This window comes from Erinaceus europaeus, chromosome 20, assembly GCF_950295315.1.
Source record: "Erinaceus europaeus chromosome 20, mEriEur2.1, whole genome shotgun sequence".
In the NCBI taxonomy this organism is placed as follows: Eukaryota; Metazoa; Chordata; class Mammalia; order Eulipotyphla; family Erinaceidae; genus Erinaceus; species Erinaceus europaeus.
Genome location: NC_080181.1, coordinates 33,837,478 through 33,864,393, shown reverse-complemented (window position 1 = coordinate 33,864,393; position 26,916 = coordinate 33,837,478). Strand labels below are relative to the sequence as shown.

The window sequence follows — 26,916 nt, the reverse complement described above, 5'->3', positions numbered from 1 at the left end:
ACTTTTATTTTCGGGAGATTTTTGATAACTGTTTCAATTTCATTGGCTGCGATGGGCCTGTTCATGTTATACACTTCCTCTTTACTTAGTTATGGAAGTTGGTAGGTATCTAGGAAATCGTCCATTTCTTCCAAGTTCTCTAACTTGGTGGCATATAGTTGTTCGTAGAAGCCTCGCATGATATGTTGAATTTCTGCGGTGTCGTGATATTTCCTCTTTCATTTACTATCTGATTTATTTGGGTCTTCTCCCTTTTTTGTTTAGTGAGTCTGGCTAAAGGTTTGTTGATTTTGTTCACTCTTTCGAAGAACCAACATTTACTTTCATTGATCTTTTGTATGGTTTTCTTATTCTCAATGTTATTTATTTCTGCCCTAACTTTAGTGATTTTTGTCCTTCTGGTTGCTTTAGGGTTCCTTTGTTCTTCTACTTCTAGGTCTTTAAGATGTGCAGTCAGGCTGTTTGTGCTTTTTCTTGTTTCCTAATGTGTGCTTGTATAGCTATGAACTTCCCTCTTAGTACTGCCTTAGTTGTGTCCCAACTATTTTGATAGCTTGTGTCTTCATTTTCATTGAAGTCTCAAAACATTTTGATTTCTTCCTTGATTTCCTATTTGACCCAGAGGTTGTTAAGAAGTGTACTGTTGAGCTTCCACATTTTGGGATTATTACTAATCTTTTGTTGATTGTTAAGTGTTAGTTTAATTCCACTGTTGTCTGAGAAGATGCTTGGGATGATTTTAATGCTCTTGAATTTGCTTATGCTGTCTTTGTGGCCTAACATATGGTCTGTCCTTGAGAATGACCCATGTGTATTTGAGTAAAATGTGTATTCCAGTTTCTTGGGATGAATGACTCTGAAAATGTCTAATAGTTCTAGTTTATCTATCTCTTCATTTAGCTTCCTTAGGTCTTTATTGATTTTCTGCCTGGGTGATCTGTCAAGTTGAGAGAGTGGGGTGTTGAAGTCCCCTACTATGACTGTGTTGCTGTTAATATATTGCTGTAGCTCTTTCAGTAGACATTTGATGAATTTGATGGCTTCTCATTGGGTGCATAGATGTTAATAATTGTTAAGTCCTCTTGATTGACTGATCCTCTGAGCATTAAGTATCTTATTTATTTTAAAGTCTATCATGTCATATATGAGAATAGCTGTTCCTGCCCTTTTTTCTGGGCCATTGGCTTATATGATAGTTTTCTATCCTTTCATGTTAAGTCTGTGTTTGTCTGGTTAAGTTAGGTGGATTTGCTGTAGACAGCATATTGTTGGGTTGTATTTTCTGATCCATCTTCCTACTCTGTGTCTTTTAATAGGTAAATTCAGGCCATTGACATTTATTGATATCAAAGATTGAAGATATTTTAATGCCATTCTTGTAGAGTTTTAGAGTGTTCTGATATATGTCCTATTTATGATGGTCTGACTGTTTATAGAAGACCTTTTAGAACTTCTTTCAGGGTAGGCTTGGTGATAGTTGATTCCTTCGACTGTTGCTTGTCTGAGAAGGTTTTGATGCCTCCATTTAGTCTGAATGACAGTCTAGCAGGATATAGTATTCTTGGTTGAAAGCTTTTCTCATTGAGAACTCGATAGATATCTTGCCATTCTCTTCTGGCCTGTAGTGTTTGTGTGGAGAAGTCTGCTGCTAATCTTATGGGTTTTCCTCTGTAGGTGACTCTTTGTTTTTCTCTTGCAGCCTTCAGGATCCTTTCTTTATCCTTATTCCTTTCCATTCTAAATATGATGTGTTTTGGTGTCTTTAAGTCTGGGTTAATTCTGTTTGGGATCCTCTGGGTTTCTTGAATCTTTATGCCTTTGATGTTGTCTAGACTAGAGAAGTTTTCAGCTATTATGGCCTGAAGAATGCTTTCTTCCTCTCCCTCTCTTTCTTCCTCTGGTAAGCCAATAATGCGTATATTATTTCTTTTGAAGTCATCCCATAGGTCTCTGTTGTTGTTTTCAGCATCTCTTAATCTCTTTTTGAGATCTCTTATTTCTGTTTTAGTTCTCTCTAATTCGTCCTCGATCTTGCTAATTCTGTCTTCAGCCTCATTGATTCTATTCTCTCTGCCCTCTACTGTTTTCTGGAGTTCATCTATTTTGTTTCCCTGCTCTGATACTGTTTTAGCTTGTTCAGCTAGTTGTGTTCTTAGCTCAGCTATTTCAGCTTTTAGCTCTCTAATAACCTTGAGATAGTGTTTTCTTCCAGAGTCTCATTTGTTGTTCTTGTATTTCTGATTACAATTCTTTCAAACTCTTTACTCACTCCTGTGATTATTTCCTTAGCTAATGTTTGGATGTTGAACTCGTTATTTTGTGCTTCACCCTTTGGGGGGCTTTTAGTTCAACTGTTGTCCTGGTTCGTTTCTCCAATATTTCTTCTTGTTGGTTTACCCATTTTCTATATTATGTTTGAGTTCCCTCTCTTAGTACTTTTCAAATTACTGATCACTATTTCCTGGATTGACTTGTGTCTATGTAAGGTAATTAAAGGGTTCACAGTGGTGGAAGTTAGCAGTTGTTTCAATAGTATTTTAATCCCTGAGTTGGAGCTCAGTGATTTAAAAGCCTCTTTTTTTTTCTTCATTGTAGGCTATGGGAGCCTGGAGGCTTCTAACTATAAGTAGGCTTCTTAACTCAATCACTGACTCCTAACCAAGAGATAAGGCAGAGTGTGGCAGAGATAGTCCGGTGGTTATGCAAAGAGACTTTCACAGCCCCACAGCTATGCCACAGAGGTGTAGGTCTTCTCCTGAATTTCCTGGTTAGATCTCTGTCCCCCAGTGTCCCTCCCTGCCGCTGCTCCAGATTCCGAGGGCAGTAGCAATGGAGACTCAGAGTTGCACTTGGTGAGTCTCTGGGGAGTCCTCTCCTCCCTTCAGCTGTCCCCTTGTTGGTGGAACAGACTGGAGGTGGTGTCTCAACTGACAGACTCTCGGACTGTTACCAGCCACTTAGTCTCTCCCTTGGCTCCTTTCTGTCACCAGCCACGTGTGTTTGCACTCACTGGTGATTTGGTGGGTTCCTGTAGTCGTTCTAGTCCTGTCTTGTTTCGGTCCCAGGTGGTCTCCTTTGGTATTCCTAATTGATCTGGGAGAGGAGAGGAGAGGAGAAGAGAGGAGAGGAGAGGAGAGGAGAGGAGAGGAGAGGAGAGGAGAGGAGAGGAGAGGAGAGGAGAGGAGAGGAGAGGAGAGAAACAGATCTGCTGCTGCTCGTAGCTCCGCCTCCGGAAGTCTCCTCTTCTACTACTACTTCTCCTTCTCCTTCTTCTCCTTCTCCTCCTCCTCCTCCTTCTTCTCCTTCTCTTTCTCCTTCTCCTTCTCCTCCTTCTTTTTCTTTTTGGTTAGAAAATAAAAGAAAAATTATTTTAAAGTGAAAAACATTGGACAATGAGGGGGATGGGAAGTATTCTTCTCCAATCTTCCACACTCCCCAATGGGCAAACTGAAGTTAGTTATTCAAATCACTACTAAATCAGTCTGCCCTCCCTCCTGGTACTCTCCAGTTAAATAGCAGGATACACATATAGCAGAACTCCAGCTTCTCAGCATCAGTCATATGTAAAAAGTGAAGCCAGGTGTTTTAATGATTCACTATTGTTCTCTCCCTGGTATCAATAATATGTTCCCTACAGTAATTTTTAAAATAACTTTTTATTTGTTACTGATAGTTTGTAATCTGTGAACTTAACCAGGTGTGCCACCACTTGGCCCCCAGTAACTAATAGTTTGTTACAAGATTATAAGGTCACAATATGCAGTTCCACACCATACCTACCATCAGAGTTTCGTGACCCCATCCTCTAACCTCCCAATGATAACCACCATAGTTTTCACAGGTCTTACAGTTTGCTTGCTTCTGTTTTGCTTGGAATTTTTTTTTGGGGGGGAGGGGAGAATTCATGTAAATCAGATCTCTAGATTCCATATATGAGTAAAACCATCTGGTAAGCAAAATTATCTCCAGTTTTATATATTTTGTCCCAAAGGACACAATATCATCTTTTAGATAGCAGAGTAATATTCCATGTAGCATAACTTCTTTAGCCAGCCATCTGTTGACATTTAGGCTGCTTCTACTCTATGGCTGCTGTGAATAATGCAGCTAGGAACATAGAGGTGCATATGTCTCTCTGATTAGTGTTTGAGTGCCCTTTGGATAAATGCCTAAGAGTTGTATTGCTGGATCATAAGGTCCTTCCATTTATTTTCTTATTATTTAATTAATTTATTTATTATTGGATAGAGATTGAGAGGGGGAGGGGACATAGAAAGGGAGAGGAAAAGAGAGACACCTGTAGCACTGCTTTACCACTTGTGAAGCTTTGCCCCTGCCAGTGGGGACCAGAGGTCTTGAACCTGGGTCTTTGAGCACTGTAATGTATGCATTTAACTAGGTGCACCACCCTATCTGATTCTTTATAAGCATTTAAGAAGAATAAGCATTTGAGAATTCTAGTTCTTCTTAGAATGGTTTGTAGAACTCACTAGTAAAGCCATCTGCTACCTAACTTTGCTCTTAGGGAGACTTTTGATTTCCATACTTGTAATTGGTCCTTTTTAAGCTATTTTTCCCTGAGACAGTATTGGAAGATCACATAATTCCAACAGTTTGCTTATTTTTTCTTGGATTTGTTTGCATATAGATGTTCATCGCTCTGGTGAGACCTTTCCTAACTTATAGGACTCCTTAATTCCATTTCAGGTGGTGCACTTCCTAACAAAACCATAGAACCTAGATATAGACCAGGGCCCAAGAGAGGGCTTATGATGAGGATGTTCCTGATGGAAGTGACCAGGGATGGTGTAGAGAGGGACCTATTAGAGGTCTAGGCCCACCATATCTGTGTGGAGCCCAAGGACCCCTTAATTAGGACCCCAGTTAGGGGAGGTTTCCTGGTACTTGCCAAAAAGGCCATCATTCAGTGAACTAGTTCTTGCCTTTCTCCAGCTTTTGTAGTGCTTTCTTTATCTGACAAGCTTAAACTTTCTCCCAGTTGTTAAAGCATTGAGAGTCACTTGTAGCCAAACTGGTAATAGTTTTATGTGATCTGGCTGGTAAATACACTTAGAAAATATGCTTGGGATTTTAGTGGAGTCTTAAGTTAACCATAAATTTAACTGCATTTACTTATTTGATGATTCTGATAAAGGTTGTCATAGGGACAGTAATTGTCCTTTAATTGATATATATATGGCCAGTTTCTTTCTTCTTCTGTGTATCTTTTTCTATTTTCTTGAATAGTGACTCAGTTTTCAGTATACAAGTCTTTCACTCCTTTTGTTAGGTTTATTCCTAGATGTTTTATTGAGATATGAGCTTCTTATATTCATAATGTAGATGGATCCTTTGTGTATATGTATGTATACATGTTTATTTTTTTGATTTTTTTATATTTATTTATTTTCCCTTTTGTTGCCATTTTTTATTATTGTAATGGATGTCATTGTTGTTAGATAGGACAGAGAGAAATGGAGAGAGGAGGGGAAGACAGAGAGGGGGAGAAAAAGGTAGACACCTGCACACCTGTTTCACCGCCTGTGAAGCAACTCCCCTGCAGGTGGGGAGCAGGGATCCTTCCACCAGTCCTTGCAAATGTATATATTTTTAATGCCATGAGGGTATCACTGGGGCTTGGAGCCTGCATGATGAATACATCCCTACTGGCAGCTTTTTTTTTTAAACAGGATAGAGAAAAAGGTGGGGGGGAAGGGACAGAAAGACACTTAACAGCTCTGCTTTGCAGTTTGTGATGCTTCCTCCTATAGGTGGGGACAGGGGGCTTAAACATGGTAATGCGTTCACTCACCTGGGTGCACCACTGGCTAGCCCCAAATCTTTTTTTTTTTTCTTAGTCCATATAGCCACTCTATTTTTTGATTGATGAATTAAGATCATTCACAGTCATGGTTATTATTGAGATATGTGGCCTAATTACTGCTGCTCTCCCCTTTTGTTTTCAACATTTTGGTGATTTCTTATGCCATTTGGATGTTTTTCCCTGCTGACTTCTTTTAATTTCTAAGATTTGTCTGCTAAGTCTCTTTAGTCCAGATTTTTGTTTCTTGGCTACCACAGGATTATCAGTCTTTCCAAAGCTAAGTCAGTATCTCTCTCTTGCTCTCTCTCTTTCTCTCTCTCTCTCTCTCTGTGTGTGTGTAGTATGTCTCCCTCCCTCTCTATATGTGCGCTGCTTTTTGCTGCACATCTTTAGAGTAAACAGATTCTTTCTATTCTGCCTTCCTTTGGTGTTTTGTTGTTGACACACTTTTTGTTTCTGATTCTGTGCTGTTTGCCATACTCATGGTTTTAAGATCTTTTGCTTTTTCTGTAAAGGTATACCTTTGAACATTTCTTCTTATAGTGTAGTTTTGGTGGTGGTGGTAAAATCCATTTGTTTAGTCTTTATTTCTTCATCATAAAGATGACTTTGCAGAATAGAATATTCTTAGCTGGAAATTTTGAACTTTTGGAAGTATGAACATGTCATTCCACTCTTTCCTACCTAGCCTGTAGAGTTTCTGATAATAGTCTGATTGACATGCCTTGTATGTGACTTTTCTTTCTTAATAGACTTTAATGTTTTTATTTATTATATTACCCAGTTCTTCTTATGTCACTGTGGTTATCACTAGGGCTCAGTGCCTGCATAAGCAACCCACTGCTCTTGGCAGCCATTTTCTTCTTCCTTTTATTTTGATAGGATAAAGAGAAATTGAGAGAGAGAAGGAGAAAGAGATACCTGCAGCACTGCTTCACTACTTATGAATCTTCTCCTTTGTGGGTAGGGACCAGGGACTTGGATCTTGAGTCTGGGTCCTTGCACATGATAACATGCCCCTATTTTTTTTTTCATTTTTTTTAATTGACTTAATATTGGTAATGTTGTGTCTTGGTGTCAGTCTTTTCTTGCATTTAGAATTTGGGCTGTTTTACCAGCTTCCTGGACTACTTTGATTTGTTCTTCTTTTAGATCAGGGCAGGTTGGCTGTCTTTTATCATTTGAGGTATGATTGCATAATAGCACCTTGTTAGAATTTAAAAGGAAACTCGGTAGAGATAACCTTTGTGCTGAGCTTGTGTTCAGGGACTTAGGAGGTCAGGGAAATAACTGGTAAAAGGCAGGGCAGGCATATTTAATCTCTGATACTGCATGTATCAGAGTGATGCTCTGGTTCCTCTCTCATATCTCATGTGATCTGAATAAGTATCTTAAGATGATTCAAGTAGGCTATTTTAAGGATGGACAAGAGAAGTTAAATTAGTAACTTGCCTTGGTCTACATGAAGCTGTTTGTTGCAATCGATTTAATTAGTACCCCCTACCCTTATTTGCCAGTCTTCTCTGTTTTGCAGATTCCTTGATATATAATCAGAGGCTGTCTTCAAATAAATAGTTTTTTGGTCTTTTTCCTTTGTCTCTCCTCTCTTTGCAGTTTTGGAGAGTTTTGCCTGGCTCACCTACTACTGAAGAGGAATCCTGTCATGTTCTTCCAGCACTTTATTGAGTGCATTTTCCACTTCAATAACTATGAGAAGCATGAGAAGTATAACAAATTCCTCCAGTCAGAGAGGTCAGTAGAAAAACCAGGTAAAGGGTGGGGAGCCAAATGGCTGTTTGGTGTGCAGAAGGCACAGGCCATGGCCCGGGTATTCTAGGGTGAGACTGACTTCTCCAGACAAGGCAACACAAAAAAATTCCCTCCTGTAAGTTGAATCCTGAGGGAAATGCCTGACCTGAGCATTTGTTATTTCATCAGTGGACCTGAGCCTTGGGTAGACAGCTTCTTGAATGCTATGGAATGCTGGTGTAATTCAAGTCCTGTTCACCCTTCTCCACACAATGTGGTAACTTTTCCTCTTTTGCCACAGAGAGAAGAAGCTGTTTTCACTGAAGGGAAAGACAAACAAGGAGAAACGGATGAAAATATACAAGTTCCTTCTAGAGCACTTCACAGATGAACAGCGATTCAATATCACTTCCAAAATCTGCCTTAGTATTTTGGGTAGGCCTGGGATAATTGGACAAAAATGTAGATTTAAAGATGAAATGCTGTGGGGCAGGCAAGCTAGCTCATCTGGGAACTCGTGTGCTTTGCTCTGTACAGAAACTCAGTTTGAGCCCTGGCCTCTATGGCATTGGGGGAAGCTTCAGTGCTGTGGTAGCATCTTTTTAACTCTGTCTTTCTATCTGAAAAAGATACCTCAGAGCACTGAAACTCTAGCAAGGACCACCAAACAAAACCAAAAAAGGGGGGGGGGGGGCTTATAAGGGAAGCTTCACATAAGATGAGGCAGTGCTGCAGGTATCTCTCTCCTGCTCTATATCTCCCTCTCCTTTCGATTTATCTCTATCCAATAAATAAATAAATATTTTTTAAAAATATGAAGGGGTCAGGCAGTGGCACACCTGGTTAAGCATACATACTACAGTGTACAGGAACCCAGATTGAAGCCCCTAGTCCCCACCTGCAGGGGGAAAGCTTCACAAGTGGTGATGTGATGCAGGACTACAGGTGTCTCTCTGTCTCCTATCTTCTCATATTCTCTCTGTATCTCTCCAATAATAAGTACATAAATAATTTTGGTTTTTTTATTATATTTATTTGTTGGACAGAGACAGCCAGAAATCATGAGGGAAGGGGATGATAGAGCTTTCCCCCTGCAGGTGGGGACCAGGAGCTCAAACCTGGGTCCTTGTGCATTGTAACACGTGTGGTCAACCAGGTGTGCCACCACCCAGCTCCTACATAAATAATTAAAAAAAAAAAAAAGATGAAATGCTAGGTTGCTGTTTAGCACACGGGACCCTGGTACTATAAAGAAAGACCCTCTTAGTCCTCAGCATCAGCTGTGCCCATGTGGAGCCCTTCTACCCTAGACAAGGCACTCTCGCTCTGAGATGCACTTTCCCTGGGGGTCTGGAGCATTTCTCAGAAGTCTTTTGTTTCTCTCCCCCACCCCTTCCTCTCTCAGCATACTTTGCTGATGGCATCCTGCCCATGGACATGGAAGCCAGTGATTTACTCTCAGATACATTTGAGATCCTCAGCTCCAAAGAGATCAAGCTTATGGCAATGAGGTCTAAGCCAGACAAGGATCTCCTAATAGAAGAAGATGACATGGCCTTGGCAAATGTAGTCATGCAGGAGGCTCAGAAAAAGCTCATCTCACAAGTGAGTATGTTGTCCTCTAAATAGGCCTGGCCATACCCTTTAAAAATGGTGGCTTCCATACGATCACATTTCCTTACTAGTGACCTCAACTCTCACCCACATAGGTTGGGGGTAGAGGTGTGCTCAGTCCATCTTTCCAGCCGTCACTTCTCTCTTGGGTTTGAACCTGATCCACTTATCTGCTTGGAGGTTTGGATGTGCCTCAGACAACTCAAACTTAGTGTCAAACCTGATTTCTTCCCATCAGTATTTCTCCTCTTCCCTTGGTCTATTGCGGAAAAGGGAACTGTTGTCTACCAAGCTGACCAAAAGGAATAGAGTGCTACTTAGTCCAGTCTGACACACCAGGTCTGTGCTTTGACCAGTGAGTGGGAAAATTAGGGTTCAGGTGGCTCTAGGACAAAGCTTATGTATTGATAGTTCTCAAGATCTTTTGTCTTTTTTTTAATGTTTCTTATTATCTTCATTTATTTATTGGATAGAGACAGCCAGAAATCAAGAGGGAAGGGGGTGATAGAGAGAGACAGAGAGATACCTGCCACACTGCTTCACCACTCATGAAGCTTTCCTCTTGCAGGTGGGGACCAGGGGCTTGAACCCTGGTCCTTGCGCATTGTAACACATGTGCTCAGCCAACACCCAGCCCCTAGGTCCTTTGTCTTTATGGATAATTTCTACTTCCTACCTGAACTCTGAAGCTTTTCTCATACACACACACACACACACACACACACACACACACACGCACACACACACGCACAGACTGGTCATATCCAGTTTCTCAAAAGTTTTCATGTTGGTGGTCAAAGGTCAAGTGTTCATTTCAGTTGGCTGTCATCGCCTTGGCCACGCTCCTTTTCATCATCTGAGTCCTCTTTTACATTTCCACTGGTTCTGATTTCAGTGTGTGCCATTCTCAGTCATTTCTGACAGAAAGCACTTTTCTGTCAATAGTTGCTTTTAGCTGCTGGCCATGTCCCACCTTGCTGCTAGAGTCTTCTTAAGTGAAGATGTGGTCACTTTATTCTTCTGCTTAAAATAGACTGGAGGCAAGTTGATTAGGGAGGTGGGGTGGGGACTATCAAGGAACTTCTCAGTGAAGAACAACAATAATCGTCTAGATTGTGGTTTTAGTGACTCAGAATGTATTTTTCATAAAACTCATTGATCCATTCTCTTAAAATGGGTACATGAAAGCATGTGTGTTCACGTGCACGCACACATATAATTTTTTTTTTTCAACCAGGATTATTGCTGGAGCCCAGCGTCTTCTAGACGAATCTACAGCTACAGGAAGAACCTAAAGGGGGGAGGAGGAGATAGAAAGACACCTGCAGTATTTGCTTCACTGCTCATGAAGCTTCCCCCTTGTAGGTAGGGAGTGGGGTCTTGAACTTGGGTCCTTGCACATTCTAATGTGTGCACTTAACCATGTGCGCCACCTCAGTGCCCCCAGTGAAGTTACTCACCACTGAGACAGACCTGTAATAAGTAGGTTGCTGCTTTCTGAATAAACTCCTGACTCATAAGAGCAGTGCTGCTCTTCATTGTGCCCTCTGTGCCCCACTCTGGCCTCCCCACTCAGATCATTGCTCATCCTTTGCATCTGTGTACACTGAGCCCTTCTATCTGCAATGCCCTCTCCCACTCCCTCTTCCCCTTTCTGCCACCTCATTCTCACACTTCCTAAGCAGTATCTTCTCCTACAAGCCTTCCTGCATACACATTCCTCTCCACCCCTTCCTTCCTCAGTACCTTGACACGGGTCTTGTCAGCTACTCAGCATAACAAACATGCTGCACCTGAAGCTACTAAGATTTTATTGTAAACCCTTTGTGGTAAGTGATTGTTGATAGCAAAATCAGTGAAATCAGGTACTTTGTAAGTACAAATGCAGAATGTTGGGGCCTGGTGGTGGCACACCTGGTAGAGTGCACATGTTACAACGCACAAGGACCCAGGTTCAAGCCTCCGGTCCCCACCTATAGGGGGAAAGCTTTGCAAGCGGTGAAGCAGTAATCACGTATCTCTCTGTCTCTCTCCTACTATGCTACCATCTTCCCTCTTGATTCCTGGCTGTCTCTATCCAATAAATAAATAAAGATTATTTTAAAAAAATTTTTTTAAAGAGAGAAAGAATGTCTCTTTGTGTAGCCAGGTTTGACCTTGTCTTCTTTCCAAAGGGAGGAGGTTGAAGGAAAGTGACTAAATGTGGAGCTCAGGGTCTCTGATGGGTTTGTAAGGTTTGGAGCTTTCTAGCAAATTATATAACATATTTTAATGTAATCATTTTTCTTGTTTCAGTAAATTAAAATGGTTTTTCTCCCCATCCTTCCTTCCAAAACCTTCTGATGGTTATGAGGAAATGGTGATGTGAGATCCTCAGTATCAGTCAAAAATATAAACATACTGTCTTGTTGACAATACTAGAGGAACGAGGTCAAGGACAATTCTGTGTCCTAATGCTTTAGACAATCTAAATCTTGCCTTTGTGTTACTACAGGTTCAGAAGAGGAATTTCATAGAAAATATTATTCCGATTATCACCACTCTGAAGACTGTGTTAGAGAAAAATAAGATCCCAGCTTTGCGGGAACTCATGAACTACCTCAGGGTAAGTACTTTGTGGGTGGTGTCTCCCCCACTCCAGTTCATTCCTCAGGATCTTTCTGTGGTGCATTTAGTCAGTATGACTGGAGCTCAAAATGCTGCACAAAAGCATTCCATCTTTCAACTCAGCCTGCTGGGGAGAAGATGGAGTTTGACCCCAGGCGCTCCAGAAGCTGCTCCTTGTCATTTCTGTGCAGTTGAATCTGTGACACACTGACTCACTGTGGTGAGCGTGTGTGTCCTAGGTGCCAATTATATTCCCTTTGGAAGCCTTTCTCAGCTGGGGTCAAGAACAAAGCCATCGCCTTAGTTCATTCTAGCAAGGGATAAAGTGAAGACTGTCATCATGTTTAATGTGGGGACACTTACCTTTAACACTGCCTCAAATTTACCGGGTCAGGATGAGCTGCCCTGTGGTAGTAGGCCTGAGAGAGCCTGCAGGTAGGCCATGAAGTTTCAGTCTCACACAGCCAAGCTCAGTGTACTTGCAGTGTAGACAGATGAGGCCTCAGACCTCATCTGACAACTAGTTTTAAACAAAAATCAATGCAACTTTTTTTTTCCCTTCCTCTTTTTACATGATGGTATTTTCCTCCTCAAAAAAAAGGGGGGCATTTTTTTTCAGAAAGGATTAAAGCAGAATTATAGAGAATATTATTTTTCAAATGACTTTTTTTTTTTAATCCCAGGATAGTTCCAGAGAGACTTATTTCATGGGGAAACAACTTCTAGTTACTCTGATGGTTTTATTACCATGTTTTAAACCTTAGGGGGGGGGGGAAACTTCTAGAGTACTTCAACTCCTGAGAAATAAGCCTTTCCCATCTTTAGTGTATCCACAGCCAGATAATGGTTACACCATTGCTTGTGTGACCAGCAGAGCCCTTTTGTCATTCACCACATTTCCCCTGTAACTGTGAGGTCCCACTTTCAGAGCAGCTGAAAGAGCTTGATGAACATACTTCCCTTTGCTGAGCCGTCCCTCATAGTTGGGGTCATGATGCCTTCTCCTTCCTCTGATATTGTTAAATAAAATTTAGGCTTCTTCACATCCTGCTCTTGGCAGGAAATGACAAGAGGTTATCTTCTTTTCAGAAGAGGATACAAAGATGGAGTGAGAGCCATAGATGCAGCATCTGGAAAAGCTAATCTAGACATATGAGTACTATCAGGCTGCTCTCTGCTTCCTGCAGCTTGCTACCGCCTCCCCTACGCCCCCCCCCAGCCTCTGACTTGACCTGCCAAATGGCACCATCAGATCCTTTGAAATGATGATGCGCCATAGCCAGACCGTATCACTGAGTCTCATCACTGTCTTCATCTCAGCCTCCAGGAAAAATAAAAGGGAATGACAGCCAGTGTTGCCTCATGCCAATACAAGTTCTGCTTTAAGCTAAGATAGAAGTAGCTCATGTCCTTTCTTTCTCCCATGAGGCACCAAGAGTGTTCACCCATTAACTGACTAGACAGGAAACTTCCTAGGAGATGTTAGTGACTGTCTCACATCTTACCCCACCCCGCCCATGTTTTTCAGCGTCCTTCTCCCCTCCCTCCCTGAAAAATGCCATTAGATTTATTAACTTGTTGATTGGTGTCAGAGAAATGGTCTATTCTTGGCAAAATAAATTCTATTTACTGTTTATCAATGTGTGTTGGAAAGCTTATTTATTCAAGACAACACTAAAGCATGCCTCTGGCTGTCTTTTAGGAGGTGATGCAGGATTACCGAGATGAAGTCAAGGATTTCTTTGCCGTTGACAAGCAGCTAGCATCAGAGCTCGAGTACGACTTGAAGAAGTACAGCGAGCAGCTGGCCCAGGAGCAAGAGCTGGCAAAACAAGCAGAATTGAGCCGACTGGCTGCAGGGACGGAGGGGGCGCCGGCAGCACAGGTGAGTGAGGGCCACTGGGCCTGATGCCACTCTCAGTCTGCTGTCTGCTGTCAGCCTCCCCAGCCTTGCTCTAAGCCCATGTGTCATCAGAGTTGGGTCTGAGTTAGACCTTTGTGGACCACCTAAATTTCCCTTGACACACAGGAGGCTAAGACTCAGAATCTTTCTCCCATCAAGACTGTACCACGTGAATCTGTCTGGAAAGTGATTGTGTCCATAGTGTCTGGAAAGTTATTCTGTCTGTAGTGTGTCCGATTGTGAGTGCCCACTAAGCCAGCTGCCAGTCAGCTGGCTGCCCTGATATTTGGTCAAAGTGAGCGATAGTTTTGTCCCTTTAGTGTGTGGTCTTTTTCCCAGCGTTGCTTTCAGGATGTGTCATCACTTCAAGTATTTTTAGGTGAGCTGCTGCTCACTCTCAGACCCTAGTTGCTCTCTTCCCTAAGAGATCCAGACCTAGATGTTCTGCAATGGAAACAGCTGAGGACAAACTCCTTCCTTTTTTCCTCTGCTTCAATGCCACACTACCTGCATATGGCAGTCTGCTGACAGTACTGTGAGAGTTGCATTTGCCCAGGGGCTGGCATGGATTTGCTCATAGCATGGAACTACTCCCTCCTCCCTTCCCATACACACCTTGGTTTTAAGAAAGTGAATACTCTTTGTCTCTCTTTTAAATAGTTTTATTATTTCTTAATGTCATAGAAATTGAGGTGACAGTTCAGTTCAGAAATCTAAGGGAGAAATAATTTACTGCTCACACACACACTGCACTTAGGGACCAGAGGTTTGAACCTGGGTCCTTCCACATGATGACATGAGTGCTCAACTAAGTTCACCACTGCTTGCCCCCTCTTTGTCTTCTGACAGGTTGCTCCAAGTTTAGAAACAATACCTGCTTCTGCTGCCCATGAAAACCCCACAGTTCCCACTGCTGTGAGCCAGCCCTCAACACCCAGGCCCAGCCCTGGTCCACCTCTAGTTGTGCTGCCTTCCCTGGAGTCCGGGTCACTGAAGAGATTACTGCCCAAAGCCAGGTATGGAGCCACTGCTTCAGAGTGGACTCACTTCCACCATGTTCTCCAGAGTCTGTGCAATCCCCACCATGTTTTCAGTACCTTCTCCTGTGTTTTTACTGACCCCATGCCTCCAGCTTCTTCCCTTTCATCTGAATGGGTCTGGATTCAAAAGAAGTGGATGGTCTCCTTAGTGACTCATTGCCTTGCTTTCTGTGTGTCTGGCATTCTTCTGCACAGAGGCATGTCCCTGAGTACCATTGCCATCCTGAATTCTGTCAAGAAAGCTGTGGAGTCCAAGAACAAGCAGCAGAGGAGGAGCTTGGGCATGTTACCTTTCTCTTTAAATTCTGGGAACCTAGACAAAACGAATCATCCTGGTAAGTGAAGGAAGGTCCAGAAAGCCCAGGGACCACTGTGTTCTCATGTTATTCCAGTGAAAGCATGCAGGTCAGAAGCTAGAGCAAGTTAACATTAATTAAAGACTTGGGTTGTTGGAAAAGTCATGATGTATTTTTCTGTGTTTTTTTCAAAGAAAAAATGTGTCATGGCTTTTCCAACAACCAATAGTTAGTAAAAAAAAAAAACAAAAACAAAAACAGTGCACATTTATAATAAAAGATATAGGAAGGAGTGAAACAGCACACTCACCAATCAGATGTTCATCTTTCTAGTTCTCTGACATGTATATTTGGTTTTATTTATACAATTTTAATCCTAGTGTCTGTTTTACAGCCTGCTTTCTTTGCTTATTTATAGTAATATATTGTTGTTGTTGTTGTTGTTGTTTTCCCAGAATTTTCCTTTCAAAATGTTTTCCCAGTGACTTTGTAGCATTTTCTTTTGTGGAAGTACCATAATTTAGTTATCACTACCCTTTTTTTGGAAACATGGTGACTTCCACCTTTTTGCAATAATGCTGTACTGCAGTAATGCTATATGTACTCTTGTACATATAGCCTCATGTACATGTAACTTTTTAAATTAATTCCCAGCATTCAAAGATCATGAATAGCTTTAGAACTGTTGATAGTATCAAACTGTTCTCCACAATAATCCCATCATGTTCTCTATAGTAGTCATTTTCTGACATAGAAATACTGGCTTTATGTTGAGTAATTTCTACTTTCTCTGCTTGAACTTCATAGATCCAAATGACTGTGGTTTTGACTCCCATTTCTTTGAATCATAGTGAGAATGAAATATTATGTCTCATATTTACTATTTATTTGATTTTTACCAAATTCTTCTGAGAAATTTTATTTGCATTACTGACTTTGTGTATTGTGAAAATGTGTATTTTCATTAGTTATTGCTCTTTGATGTTGCTTTGGATCATTTAAACAGATAACTTGCCTATTTTTATCCTAGCATCTTCGTACAGTTTGGAGCAGGAGTCCATTGGAGCTACTGACCACATGGGTAACCGAGCGATCAGCACTCCGGAGAGTAAGTGAGGGCGTGGGGCCTTGCTACCCTGGGGCCACTGTGGCAGCGTTGTAGGGAAACACCTTCTGCAGGGGACCAGTTATGCCCAGAGTCATCAAACATTAGGTCAGACTGAAGGGTCACAATAATGATTGTCTGGGCAGGAACCAGCTGAATGCCAAGTGCTCCTACATTTTAGCTTAGTGAAATGGAACTCAGCCATCCTACGAAGAGCCTTACCTGACAGATGGTGTTTGCCACCATAATGGCTTACAGCCATTTGGTCACTTCTCCAGGCCTTTCTAGGCTGTTCCTCTTGGGTTGTGTTCATCTGTTATTGTCTGATGTCAGCACAAGATGGTACCTCCTATATCAAGTTAAGCCCAAGAACTAACCAAGTCTTGAGATTTAGTGGTGCTCAGAGCTTATGTCTGTTCACTCCTGTTGGTTTGTTCCTGTTGGTCTTACCATGTTTTCTTTGATTTCAAGTTACAGGTGAGTTGGAAATGTAGACTATGTGGTTTGCATTGTCTTCCTTGATTGGTCACCACCTTCCCTTCCTGAATCCCACCCAGCATGAGTTGCTCCCAAGCCCATGTAGTCCTTGGGCTTTTACAGCTCCCACCCTCCCAAATCCATCCTCTCTCTCCAGGTGTCCTTCCCTGGCTCTAAAATCCAGGTGCTCTCCACACTTTGAATAGCTCACAGTTTTTTCTGGTAGCTGAAAAGTGGTTTCACTTTTGGCTGTACCCACAGGGCCTTCCACAGGAGCTTGAAGGGGGTGAGACAGCTAAGTGATTGAGGAATGCAGATAGGGTCTTGAACTTGTGTTTTCTGGTTTCTCTTTTTTTTTTTTAATTTTCCCTTTTGTTGCCCCCCCCTTTTCTATTATTGTAGTTATTATTTTTGTTGTTAGATAGGACAGAGAGAAATGGAGAGAGGAGAGGAAGACGGGGGGGGGGGGGGAGATAGACACCTGCAGACCTGCTTCACCGCTTGTGAAGCGACTCCCCTGCAGGTGGGGAGCCAGTGGCTCGGACTGGGATCCTTATACCAGTCAGTCCTTGCGCTTCACGCCACATGCACTTAACCTGCTGTGCTACTGCCCAACTCCTCAGTTTCTCTTATTTTTAAGATTTATATTATTCATTACCGATGAGAGAGTTTCACATGAGACAAGCCAGAGTAGCACTGTGACACATCTGACACTGGGGATCCAATTGGGAAGCTCAGGCACTCAAGTCTAATGCTCTAGCAGCTGAGCTGCATCCCCAACCTTGATTTCCAACTGGTTTCACTGCTCTCACTGCACCATAGTAAGACAGAATCGTGTTAAGATGTTGTCCTTTATCACAGTGGGGCAGCAGCTTCAGGCCACTTGTTTCGTGGTACAGACCATCAAACTTATTGGGCACTTACTGTGCTCTGGCTACTTATTTGGTGGTTCTATTACCTGTGATGTCTTGAAACAACTGTCAGGTTATAGATCAAATATTTCTAAGTTTGTCCTCCACTTCCCTCCCCCTACATCATGGTTATCACTGGACATATTGCTCCTGGAAGCCCCCACCCTATTTCTTTTCCTTTTTTGTTTTAAGGATTTATTTATTCATGAGAAAGATAGGAGGAGAGAAAGAACCAGACATCACTCTGGTACAAGTGCTGTGGGGGATTGAACTAGGGACCTCGTGGTTGAGAATACAATGCTTTTATCTACTGCTCCACCTCTTGGAACATTTTTTTTTTCTTAGCGACAGAGAAAAATTGGAGATTGGGAGAGAACGTTACCTGTACCAATGCTTTACAAACTGTGAAGCTTCCCTCCTACAAGTATCCACTGGGGGGGGGCTTAAACCTGGGTCCTTGTACTTACGTAATGTGTGCAGTTTATCAGGTATATCACCTCTGGTCTCCAAGTTCCCTTTCCAAGGGAACTGACTGAATGAATAAAACTCCTACCTCTTTTCCTCAGATGACAGCTAAATCCTGAAGACTTTTATTATTAAGAGCATTGGGTAATTTGGGTTCCTATTTATTGAACAGGTGTAATGTTACATATATACTTAAAAAAAATCCTCATTCAAGCAGTAACGTTTTCTATATGTTCTGTGTTCCTGGCTCAGGGGCACCAAGTGCTTCTATTTTAGCAGCTCAGAGCCATATGCTTAAGAAATGGGGAGAATGCATCTCATTTCAGTTTTTCCCTTCCCCACCTGCCCTGATTTCAGTCTCCACTGGTTTCCTAGCAGCACGTATTGCTCATAAGGAGACCTGGTGGCTCCACTGTAATTCCCTCATGTGAAGCTATCTTCCTGTTGAAAGCAAGACTTGTAGTGCCCCCAGACCAATAGAGGGCCTTCCTCTTCTTTCTTTCAAGAGTTTTTAATTTAATTATGAGAAAGATAGAAGGAGAGAGAGAACCAGACATCACTCTGGCACATATGCTGCCAGGGATCGAACTCAGAACCTCATGCTTGAGAGTCCAAAGCTTTACCACTGCGCCACCTCCCAGACCACGGGCCTTCTTTTTTCTTTCTCTGCCTGTGCTCCTGAATGTAAAATTCCTGGATTCTCTTTTTAGTTTAAATCAGGGAGATATGCCTGAGGGTCTCCTGTTAGCTCTGCTTCCTAGGAGAATTATCAGATAACTCAAAAAACAGTTTTGTTCTCTCTGTGGTTTCAAAACATAAGTTCTGGTTGGCAAGTGGGTTTTGTGGGGAAGGAGGTGACTGTCAGGAAATGGTTTCAGCTCTGCAAAGCCAGCAGGAAAAACGTCCTACCATTTAGACACAACAGTGGTATTCAGGATGAAGAGTGGTTTTGCCTAAGCGGAAAACTAAATGGAAATGATTAAATCTCAGATCTAGAGTTTAACTGGAAGTTGTGGGATGGGGGTGGGGTGGAGTGGAGAGTCACAGCAAGTCTTCTGACAGCTTTAATACAGGCAGCAAAGATGTTTCTGCTCTGGTTCTAAGTACAAAGCATAATCTACAGGATTCTGAAGATTGGAGATTTAACCATCCGATATGTGCAGGCGTCCAACCAGGAAGGGAAGTGTGTGCATTAGGAAGGGGATTTCGGTGCCAGCACCAGGAGTGACCTCCCAGAAGCAGGATTAAGCAAGACTGAGGGGTTTGGATGTCAGTGATCGAAACAGTCCTATTCTGAGGCACACATCACTGTGGGTATGCTGCTGGACTTTAACACAGATTAGAAGGTTCAGTCCACACTCCTAAGATGGTTGTGTTGTCCCCAAGGAGAAGGGCAGCAACTTTGTGCTCCCTTCACACGTTTTTCAGCAGGGACAGTCTGTGACATGGTGCGGCAGCTGTTGGGCCTGTGCTCTGCTGTAACGGAGATGACAGCAGCTGGTGCGAAATGGGACAAGGCAGTGGCAGCCTGAATTCCCCAGGGGGACACTCCTACCCAGGTCTACAAGGTCAGGAATGGCAGACAGAACTGGTGTGGGGGCTCAGGTGTGACAGAAGGAAAACAGTGGCACAGGACCCTGCAGCACGTGTGCAGACTGGGAGTTTGTGGAGGGTGCTGCCCAGCCCAGCCAGACTGTCTTTCAGCGTCAGGGTGCTTGTGCAGGGTAGTCTAGATCTTGTGCACGGTAGCCTCGCTAGATCTTGAAGTAAACACAAACTCTGGTAACTTGGGATAATAGCCAGTGTTATCACAATAGTTGCTAACGGTTCTTTTCTTACCTTATACGAAGTAATGCAGTAAGGACTCAGCATAAATATCGTTTAACCCTAATAACCCCTCCCCTATAGGTGGAAAGTTTTTTATATATGTTTGTTTTTAAGTTACTTTTTTTTAAAGCTGTGATTAATAGTTATTTGCAAAATTATAAGATTACATGGTATAGTTCCTACGTCACTCTTCCACTCAGTGATAATCACTAGAGTTCTCATAAAATTTTTAGAGACAATTTGTTTACTTGTTTTGTGTGTGTGTGTGTGTGTGTGTGTGTGTGTGTGTGTTTTACAAGGGTCATCTGTTACAAGTATCTACAGCCCACATGTAAGTGAAACCATGTGGCAATTTTCTTTTTCCTCTTTCCTTATTTTGCTAAGCATAATCACCTCCAGTCCCATCCATTTTCTCTCAAAGGTCACAACTGTCATTTATTTACTTACTAGTGATTTAATATCTATTTACAAAATGATGAGATAACAGGGGTATAATTCCACACTTTTCCCACCACCAGAGTTCTGTGTTCCCATTCCTTCCATTAAGTCATAGACATGAGTTAACTTTATTTTCATTTTTTTAACTTTATTTATTTTTTTTTATTTATTTTCCCTTTTGTTGCCCTTGTTGTCTTTTTTATTGTTGTTGTAGTTATTGTTGTTGTTATTGATGTGGTTGTTATTGGATAGGACAGAGAGAAATGGAGAGAGGAGGGGGAGAGAAAGATAGACACCTGCAGACCTGCTTCACCGCCTGTGAAGCGACTCCCCTGCAGGTGGGGAGCCGGGGGCTGGAACCCGGATCCTTACGTCGGTCCTTGCGCTTTGCGCCACCTGCGCTTAACCCACTGCGCTACCGCCCGACTCCCTTTTTTAACTTTATTTATTAATGAGAAATATAGGAGAGAGAAAGAACACAGTATCACTCTGGTATATGTGCTGCCAGGGATTGAACTTGGGACATCATGCTTAAGAGTCCAATAGTTTATCTACTGTGCTGCCTCCCAGACAACTTGACTATTATTTCTTTATATATATATATTTTTTCCCTTTTGTTGCCCTTCTTTTTTATTGTTGTTCTAGTTATTATTATTGTATTATTCTTATCAGTGTTGTCGCTGTTGGATAGGACAGAGAGAAATGGAGAGAGGAGGGAAAGACAGAGGGGGGAGAGAAAGATAGACACCTGCAGACCTGTTTCACTGCCTGTGAAGCGACTCCCCTGCAGATGGGGAGCCGAGGATTCTAACCTGGATCCTTATGCCAGTCCTTGTGCGCTTAACCTGCTGCACTACCACCCGACTCGTGACTATTATTTCTTAACTATCTATACTTTAATTACCTGCACTACCACTTAACTCATGACTATTATTTCTATAACTATACTTATATATATTTGCCTTCCCCCCCCCCTTGGTCCTGGTTTCCCTTACTAAATCACACCTACACCTATTGTTACTTCTCTTTTTTAAAAAAATATTTTTAGTATTTATTTATTACCTTTTGTTGCCCCTTGTTGTTTTATTGTAGTTATTACTGTTGTTGTTGATGTCGTCATTGTTGGATAGGACAGAGAGAAATGGAGAGAGGAGGGGAAGACAGAGAAGGGGAGAGAAAGATAGACACCTGCAGACCTGCTTCATCACTTGCAAAGCGACTCCCCTGCAGGTGGGGAGCTGGAGGCTTGAACCGGGATCCTTAAGCCGGTCATTGTGCTTTGAGAGAAACAAGGTTTTTAAAGAGTGATGAATCATTAACCTATAAGGGACAGAGTGAGGACTTTAGGGGGTCAGTCCTACATCATGGAAAGGAGTGGGGCTACAAGTGGGGCACTCTGTGATAGTTCAAGATGAAATGAGGTGGTGTCAAGAGAGTTCACCCTAGTAGAGTGCATCCTTTACCAAGTCAAAGGACCTGGGTTCATACCTCCAGCCACCACATGGGAGCATTACGTAATGTGATGGAACAGTACTACGGTGTCTGTTTCTTTCTCTTACTCTCTACCTGAAAAAAATAGTCTGCTGGAACAGTCAGTGCATGTAGGCATGGAGCCTCAACAATAGCCCTGTTGACCAAAAAAAAAAAAAGTTTAGAGGAAGGCATTAAATGAACTAAGAGAAGATGTTCAGAAAAGAGATCTTGTGAGTCAGGCGGTAGGTAGCGCAGTGGGTTAAGTACAGGTGGCGCAAAGTGCAAGGACCAGCGTAAGGATCCGGTTCCAGCCCCCGGCTCCCCACCTGCAGGGGAGTCGCTTCACAAGCAGTGAAGTCTATCTTTCTCTCTCCCTGTCTTCCCCTCCTCTCTTCATTTCTCTCTGTCCTATCTAACAACGACATCAATAAAAACAATAATTACAATAATTTAAAAAAAGAGATCTTGGACAAGAGTGTGGAAGGAGTATTTTGGAGAGTGGAGGCAATTAGTTTGGTCAGGCATTTTCTAGGAATCCAGGTGAGAAGCATAGGACTTGGAGTGGGCCATGTGTTGTTGACAGTGACTGAGGATCCAGAGGCTATAGACCAGTGCATGCAGAGCAGATGGACCACCTTCCTCCTTAAAGACAAATTTGGAACTGGTGCCGTGGACACGGTCAACAAAGATGTTTCCAGGGGGAAGAGTCATCACCAGTAAACAAGACTGATAGGGCCTCTGCCTTTCACAACTGCCAGGGTGCTGATGCGGAGATGGAGTGACTGTAGCTGGCCTCACTTGTGACATGGACTGCTGGTGTCTCTTACCATACTTTCATTAATGTGCTGTGTCCTCTCACCCAGAGACCATCAACGATGTCACATTTGGAGCAGGAGTCAGCTACATCATACCTCCCACACCTTTTTCAGCCAAAGGCAAGTTCTCAGTTTTCACCCCATCAACTGTGTTTTTCCTGGTTATCCCACCTTCAGAATGTTGGGGAATCTGAATTTGTTTGTGTTTGGCTCCTTTTCAGAGAAAACTGAAGGCCAGAGTCAAGGAAAGGACATTTTATGTTTATCATTGCCTGATAAACCGTAAGTTTACCAAGAGTTCCTTTTAGAGGTGGGTGTTTTCTGTCAGGGTGTTTTCTTTTTGTTCCAGAACAACAGTATCTTTTCTTCCCTTAGGCCTCCACAGCCTCAGCCATGGAATGTGAAGTCTCCAGCCAGGAACAAAGATAGCCCAGCCCCTAGCAGAAGGTCACTCAGAAAGACCCCTCTGAAAACAGCTAACTAAAACAGTGCATTCCAAGGATTGTCCTGAAGAAAAAACTTGTTCCTGAACATGGAAAGGCAGTCAGTGGGACTGTTTCCCTCATGTAACAAGGGACACCTCTATCATGGGATACTACTTTCCTTAAAATTCCAGATCCCCAGATGGTTCACCTGTGTAACTAACTAGCCAGTTGGATACTCATCTTAATCTGATATTTCTTTAAATGTGTGACAATGTCAAATAAGAGAAATGCCTTAGCTGTTTGATCTTATGTATTCCATTTGAAAGTATCAAGTTCATCCTGTAAGCTTTCCTGCTTTGTAAGGTAAATACCTTCATATGTCAGCTTTCTTTTACACAAATCAAACTTCTTCTAACGGATTTGAATGCCTAATAGTACACAGTTCTTTGTATCTACTGACAAAATTCTGATTGTAATATTTTTTCTATTATTTATAAATTATAGATTTTTTAAAAAAGTGTACAGCTTTCTAAAGTGGAACAATAAAAGTTAAGATGATAGCCAGCCTTCTTATAGTCAATAGAGCTTTTCCAGTTTAGAATAGGGCCTTTATTGGCAATCATTCTATATAGTGTTTAAGAATAATAAAAACAGACCTCCCCTGTCAGGAAATTAATATCCAATTTAAGTTTCTTTACAAGGTCCCCAGCAGAAGCAGCCTCCTGATAAGGCATCTTCCTCAATATATAAATGAAACCCCACTTATACCCAGAATAGCACTAATCTAAGTTTATATACCTGTCTGCCGAAGGCTGCTCTTGGAAGGGGGAATAACTCTTCTTTTCTATTGGTGCCATTAGGTAACCTTACATATAGGTTGGTATCTTGCCCAAAACGACCATAAGAAAGATTCAGTTGGTTCATTTTTAGTCCCAGTACTACAGAAGCAAAAGTGTCATGTATCTTAACAGGAAGGTGGCAGATGGACTAACGGGATGGAATGTCTGTTATGTGCCCCACAGCACATAACATGTGAACTGAGACATGTGTGGATGTGGCATTGTAGTGGACAGTCACACAAAACTACTGCTGAGTGGACACTCGTCTTCAGTCCAGGTGGATGGTGACGGGAGGCTCTTAAACCTGCAACTATACCATTTTAGGTGAACTTGCTTAACAAGATGATAGCTAGAAGAAACCCAAAGCAAAAATGAGCACAAAAGCAACACTGACTTTTTTTTAAAGCTTTTATAAATGAGGTTTAACAAATACTGACTCGTAGGTGTTAGTACAGTCTGTAACATCTATGTACACAAGTCACATCAAAGGCCACAAAAGCCTTGTACAGGTCTTCAGTCACACATTGAAAAACACATGAATGTTCCTTCTGTCTACATTTTACAGTAATAGCAACTACTCCCTAACCCCACATTCAAATTTTCTACTCTGAGACCCAGTTTACATGGCACTAGGGTAGAAGGTTTATAGGTGAAAGAAGGTGGGAGGGGGCAAAGGCCCCATCAAGATGACAACCAAGATGGAGGCTCTCCCCTTCTACCAAGAGGAAGTAAAAATGAGGGGTAGTCTTAAGTCTAAGCATTCAAAGTACAAATGCAAAAGTAAATAGGTATCATTAAACAATTGTGAAGAGTTGCCCACTGCTTTTGCTAAATACCTCATGATGGCAAAGCATTTCACGTAAGTTTTAAAAAAAGTCAACATAAATCTCAAGTATTCAATTTAAAAAAAAAAATCAAAGTATAAAAAAATTAAGACACTGAAAGTTTAATCCCAAGATGACTACATTCTTCTACATCAAAACCACCCTCTAAGCACACAATGGAACCGAAAGCGCTCCTTTTGAGAGGCTCCTTGCTTCAAACTGCCTTACATCACAAGGTTAACAGCAACATACCTGCACTAAGAACATCTGCTCTTGAAGAACAAAGGTTTTTGAATGATGTTTCAAACCTCCTTCCACAAAGTGAGCAGTGTCTTGGGTAGATAAAAACTTTAAAATCAAAATTAGAAAACTGCCTTTGATTCGGGTGTTTTGATTTCCTCACCACCAGGCTTTCTGCCCTGGGAGCACTGCCTGGGAATCTTAACAAGGCTAGCCTTGCTGTCACCACATAATCACCCATTGTGCAGACACAGGATCTGCAGTGTTTTGGTGCTTTCTTCACAGCAGAGAGGAATAGTGGAATTCATTTTCTTTTAAAAAATATTATTCAAGATGACAAATTTGGTTTCCAAACTGGCTTTGGCACTGGACAGTCTTAGGGGCTACACAAGTAAGTAAAATGAATTTAAAAATCAAATACAAGTTGCTGTTTCATGAGCCACCTGTTCTAAAAAAAAGGTCTATCACAGTACCCCAAGGCTGAGATGCCCCTAGAGGGATACCAACTAACCACTTCAGACCGGTCCTAGGTAGGGCTGTGAGCATGTGGTCTACGGATGCCACCATTACAGCTATGTGGCACACAAGGTCGTGGCTAGCTTGAGATGTTAACGGCCAACACCAATTTAGAAGGGGTGGTGACTCAGCCCAGGGAGCTAATGTGTGTGTCTAAGCTTCTGTGTGGTCTTGTGACACAGTTCAAAAGTCTACGGGAGAAGTAGTTCAAAGCTAACTTGAGAGCTCCTTCTGTTTCTTATGGACAGACACAGATTTCTACATTACTCAATTGGAATTCTTTATGTGTTTCCAAAGCAATAATAATAGCCTGATATATAATCGGCATTAAGCTCTTATAAAAAATGATAAAACTTATATTGGAAAGAGGAATGTTCCAGTAAGCCTCTTTGAGAGGATTCCTTGGGTTAAAATACTTGAAATCATTGATAATTTCCAATTTAACACTGGTAGTCTGGAATTTCTACCAGACATTGAAGTTTTTTTCCTAAAAAAATAGGTTATTTAACATTGTATGACAACATATTTACAATTTAAATAGAAACTTTCTTTTCAATAATCAAAATACATCTTTAGCAAAAATTTAGACTGTAAAACTTTATAAAATAAACACCCATAGAAAAGCAGAACATTATTTTAGTACCATTTCCGAGTTAGCCTAAGAAAGTTTTCCTCAAATACTGAAACCCTTCAAGAAGAAGCAGGGTTCCTTCAGGTAAGAGGATCCCTTCTTATAATAAGCAATACACCTAACTGATTTTGGCTGTTTCTATAAAACGCTGATCCAAAAAGATTCTCCAAGATGGGACACACACTGACCAACAAAGAGAGGGCACAGTGCTATTTGTGGGCCACTGAAGGTCACAGTGTAAACCTCTCTACTAGATACGTTGGTTCAAAGTGTGCAGCTGTGGGGCTCCATGCTGTGACACGTTTCCTGGCCCTGTGTTGCTGCCTACCCTATGGCCCCTCGTGGGGGCTCAGTGAGTGGCAACTTTTTAAAAAATAATAATAAAATGGCTTCACAGTGGCCAGCCCAGAGTATCTGAGCAAGAGCTTCAAGATCCCTCAACACTCGGGCAGGAACAGGCTGGAGGCAGCCTGAAAAGCAGCCTCTCTGAACTCAGCTTCTCTTCTTTGTGCAGACTGTGCCTATCTTGAGGAAAACTCTTTTATTCATGAGGCTTGTTAAAGTAAGAAAGGAGTAGTGGTCAACTTTGGCCAAAACAAAAAGCTTTTGCACGAGTGTCTAGCTCTGTCCAAGGGCACTTTGCTCCTGGGCTGCTCTTGTAGGAGTTTCTGGTAGAGGTATTTGCATGTTCTCTTGGTCACACTGTCCGTTTTCAGATCACAAATGACGACTTGTGTCTGAAGTCACCCTGAAAGACCAACTCAAAGTTAGAAGATGGTCATCCTCTTGAGAGGGGCCCTAGTGGGGTAACCGGAAGCATCAAATTGAAGGCATGAGATCCCTGAACAAGGAATTTACAGTAAAACAAATCAACTGGAATCATCATTCTTAAAAGTG

General features: G+C 42.0%; 2 protein-coding genes across 2 annotated transcripts in view; one reads left to right on the top strand and one right to left on the bottom strand.

The window, feature by feature from the left end:
- Positions 1-23,529, top strand: part of NCAPD3 (non-SMC condensin II complex subunit D3) — a 92,133-nt gene extending 68,604 nt beyond the window's left edge. The window contains exons 24-34 of the mRNA XM_060179886.1: positions 7,439-7,576; positions 7,875-8,008; positions 8,979-9,178; positions 11,682-11,792; positions 13,497-13,679; positions 14,547-14,713; positions 14,933-15,072; positions 16,064-16,141; positions 22,593-22,664; positions 22,766-22,826; positions 22,920-23,529. Of these exons, the coding sequence (XP_060035869.1) occupies positions 7,439-7,576; positions 7,875-8,008; positions 8,979-9,178; positions 11,682-11,792; positions 13,497-13,679; positions 14,547-14,713; positions 14,933-15,072; positions 16,064-16,141; positions 22,593-22,664; positions 22,766-22,826; positions 22,920-23,028 (1,393 nt within the window). The 3' untranslated portion in view covers positions 23,029-23,529. The remainder of the gene's footprint in view (positions 1-7,438; positions 7,577-7,874; positions 8,009-8,978; positions 9,179-11,681; positions 11,793-13,496; positions 13,680-14,546; positions 14,714-14,932; positions 15,073-16,063; positions 16,142-22,592; positions 22,665-22,765; positions 22,827-22,919) is intronic.
- A 669-nt stretch (positions 23,530-24,198) lies between these two features.
- JAM3 (junctional adhesion molecule 3) overlaps positions 24,199-26,916 on the bottom strand; it is a 91,236-nt gene continuing 88,518 nt past the window's right edge. Inside the window, exon 9 of the mRNA XM_016191949.2 lies at positions 24,199-26,767. Within this exon, the coding sequence (XP_016047435.2) occupies positions 26,732-26,767 (36 nt within the window). The 3' untranslated portion in view covers positions 24,199-26,731. The remainder of the gene's footprint in view (positions 26,768-26,916) is intronic.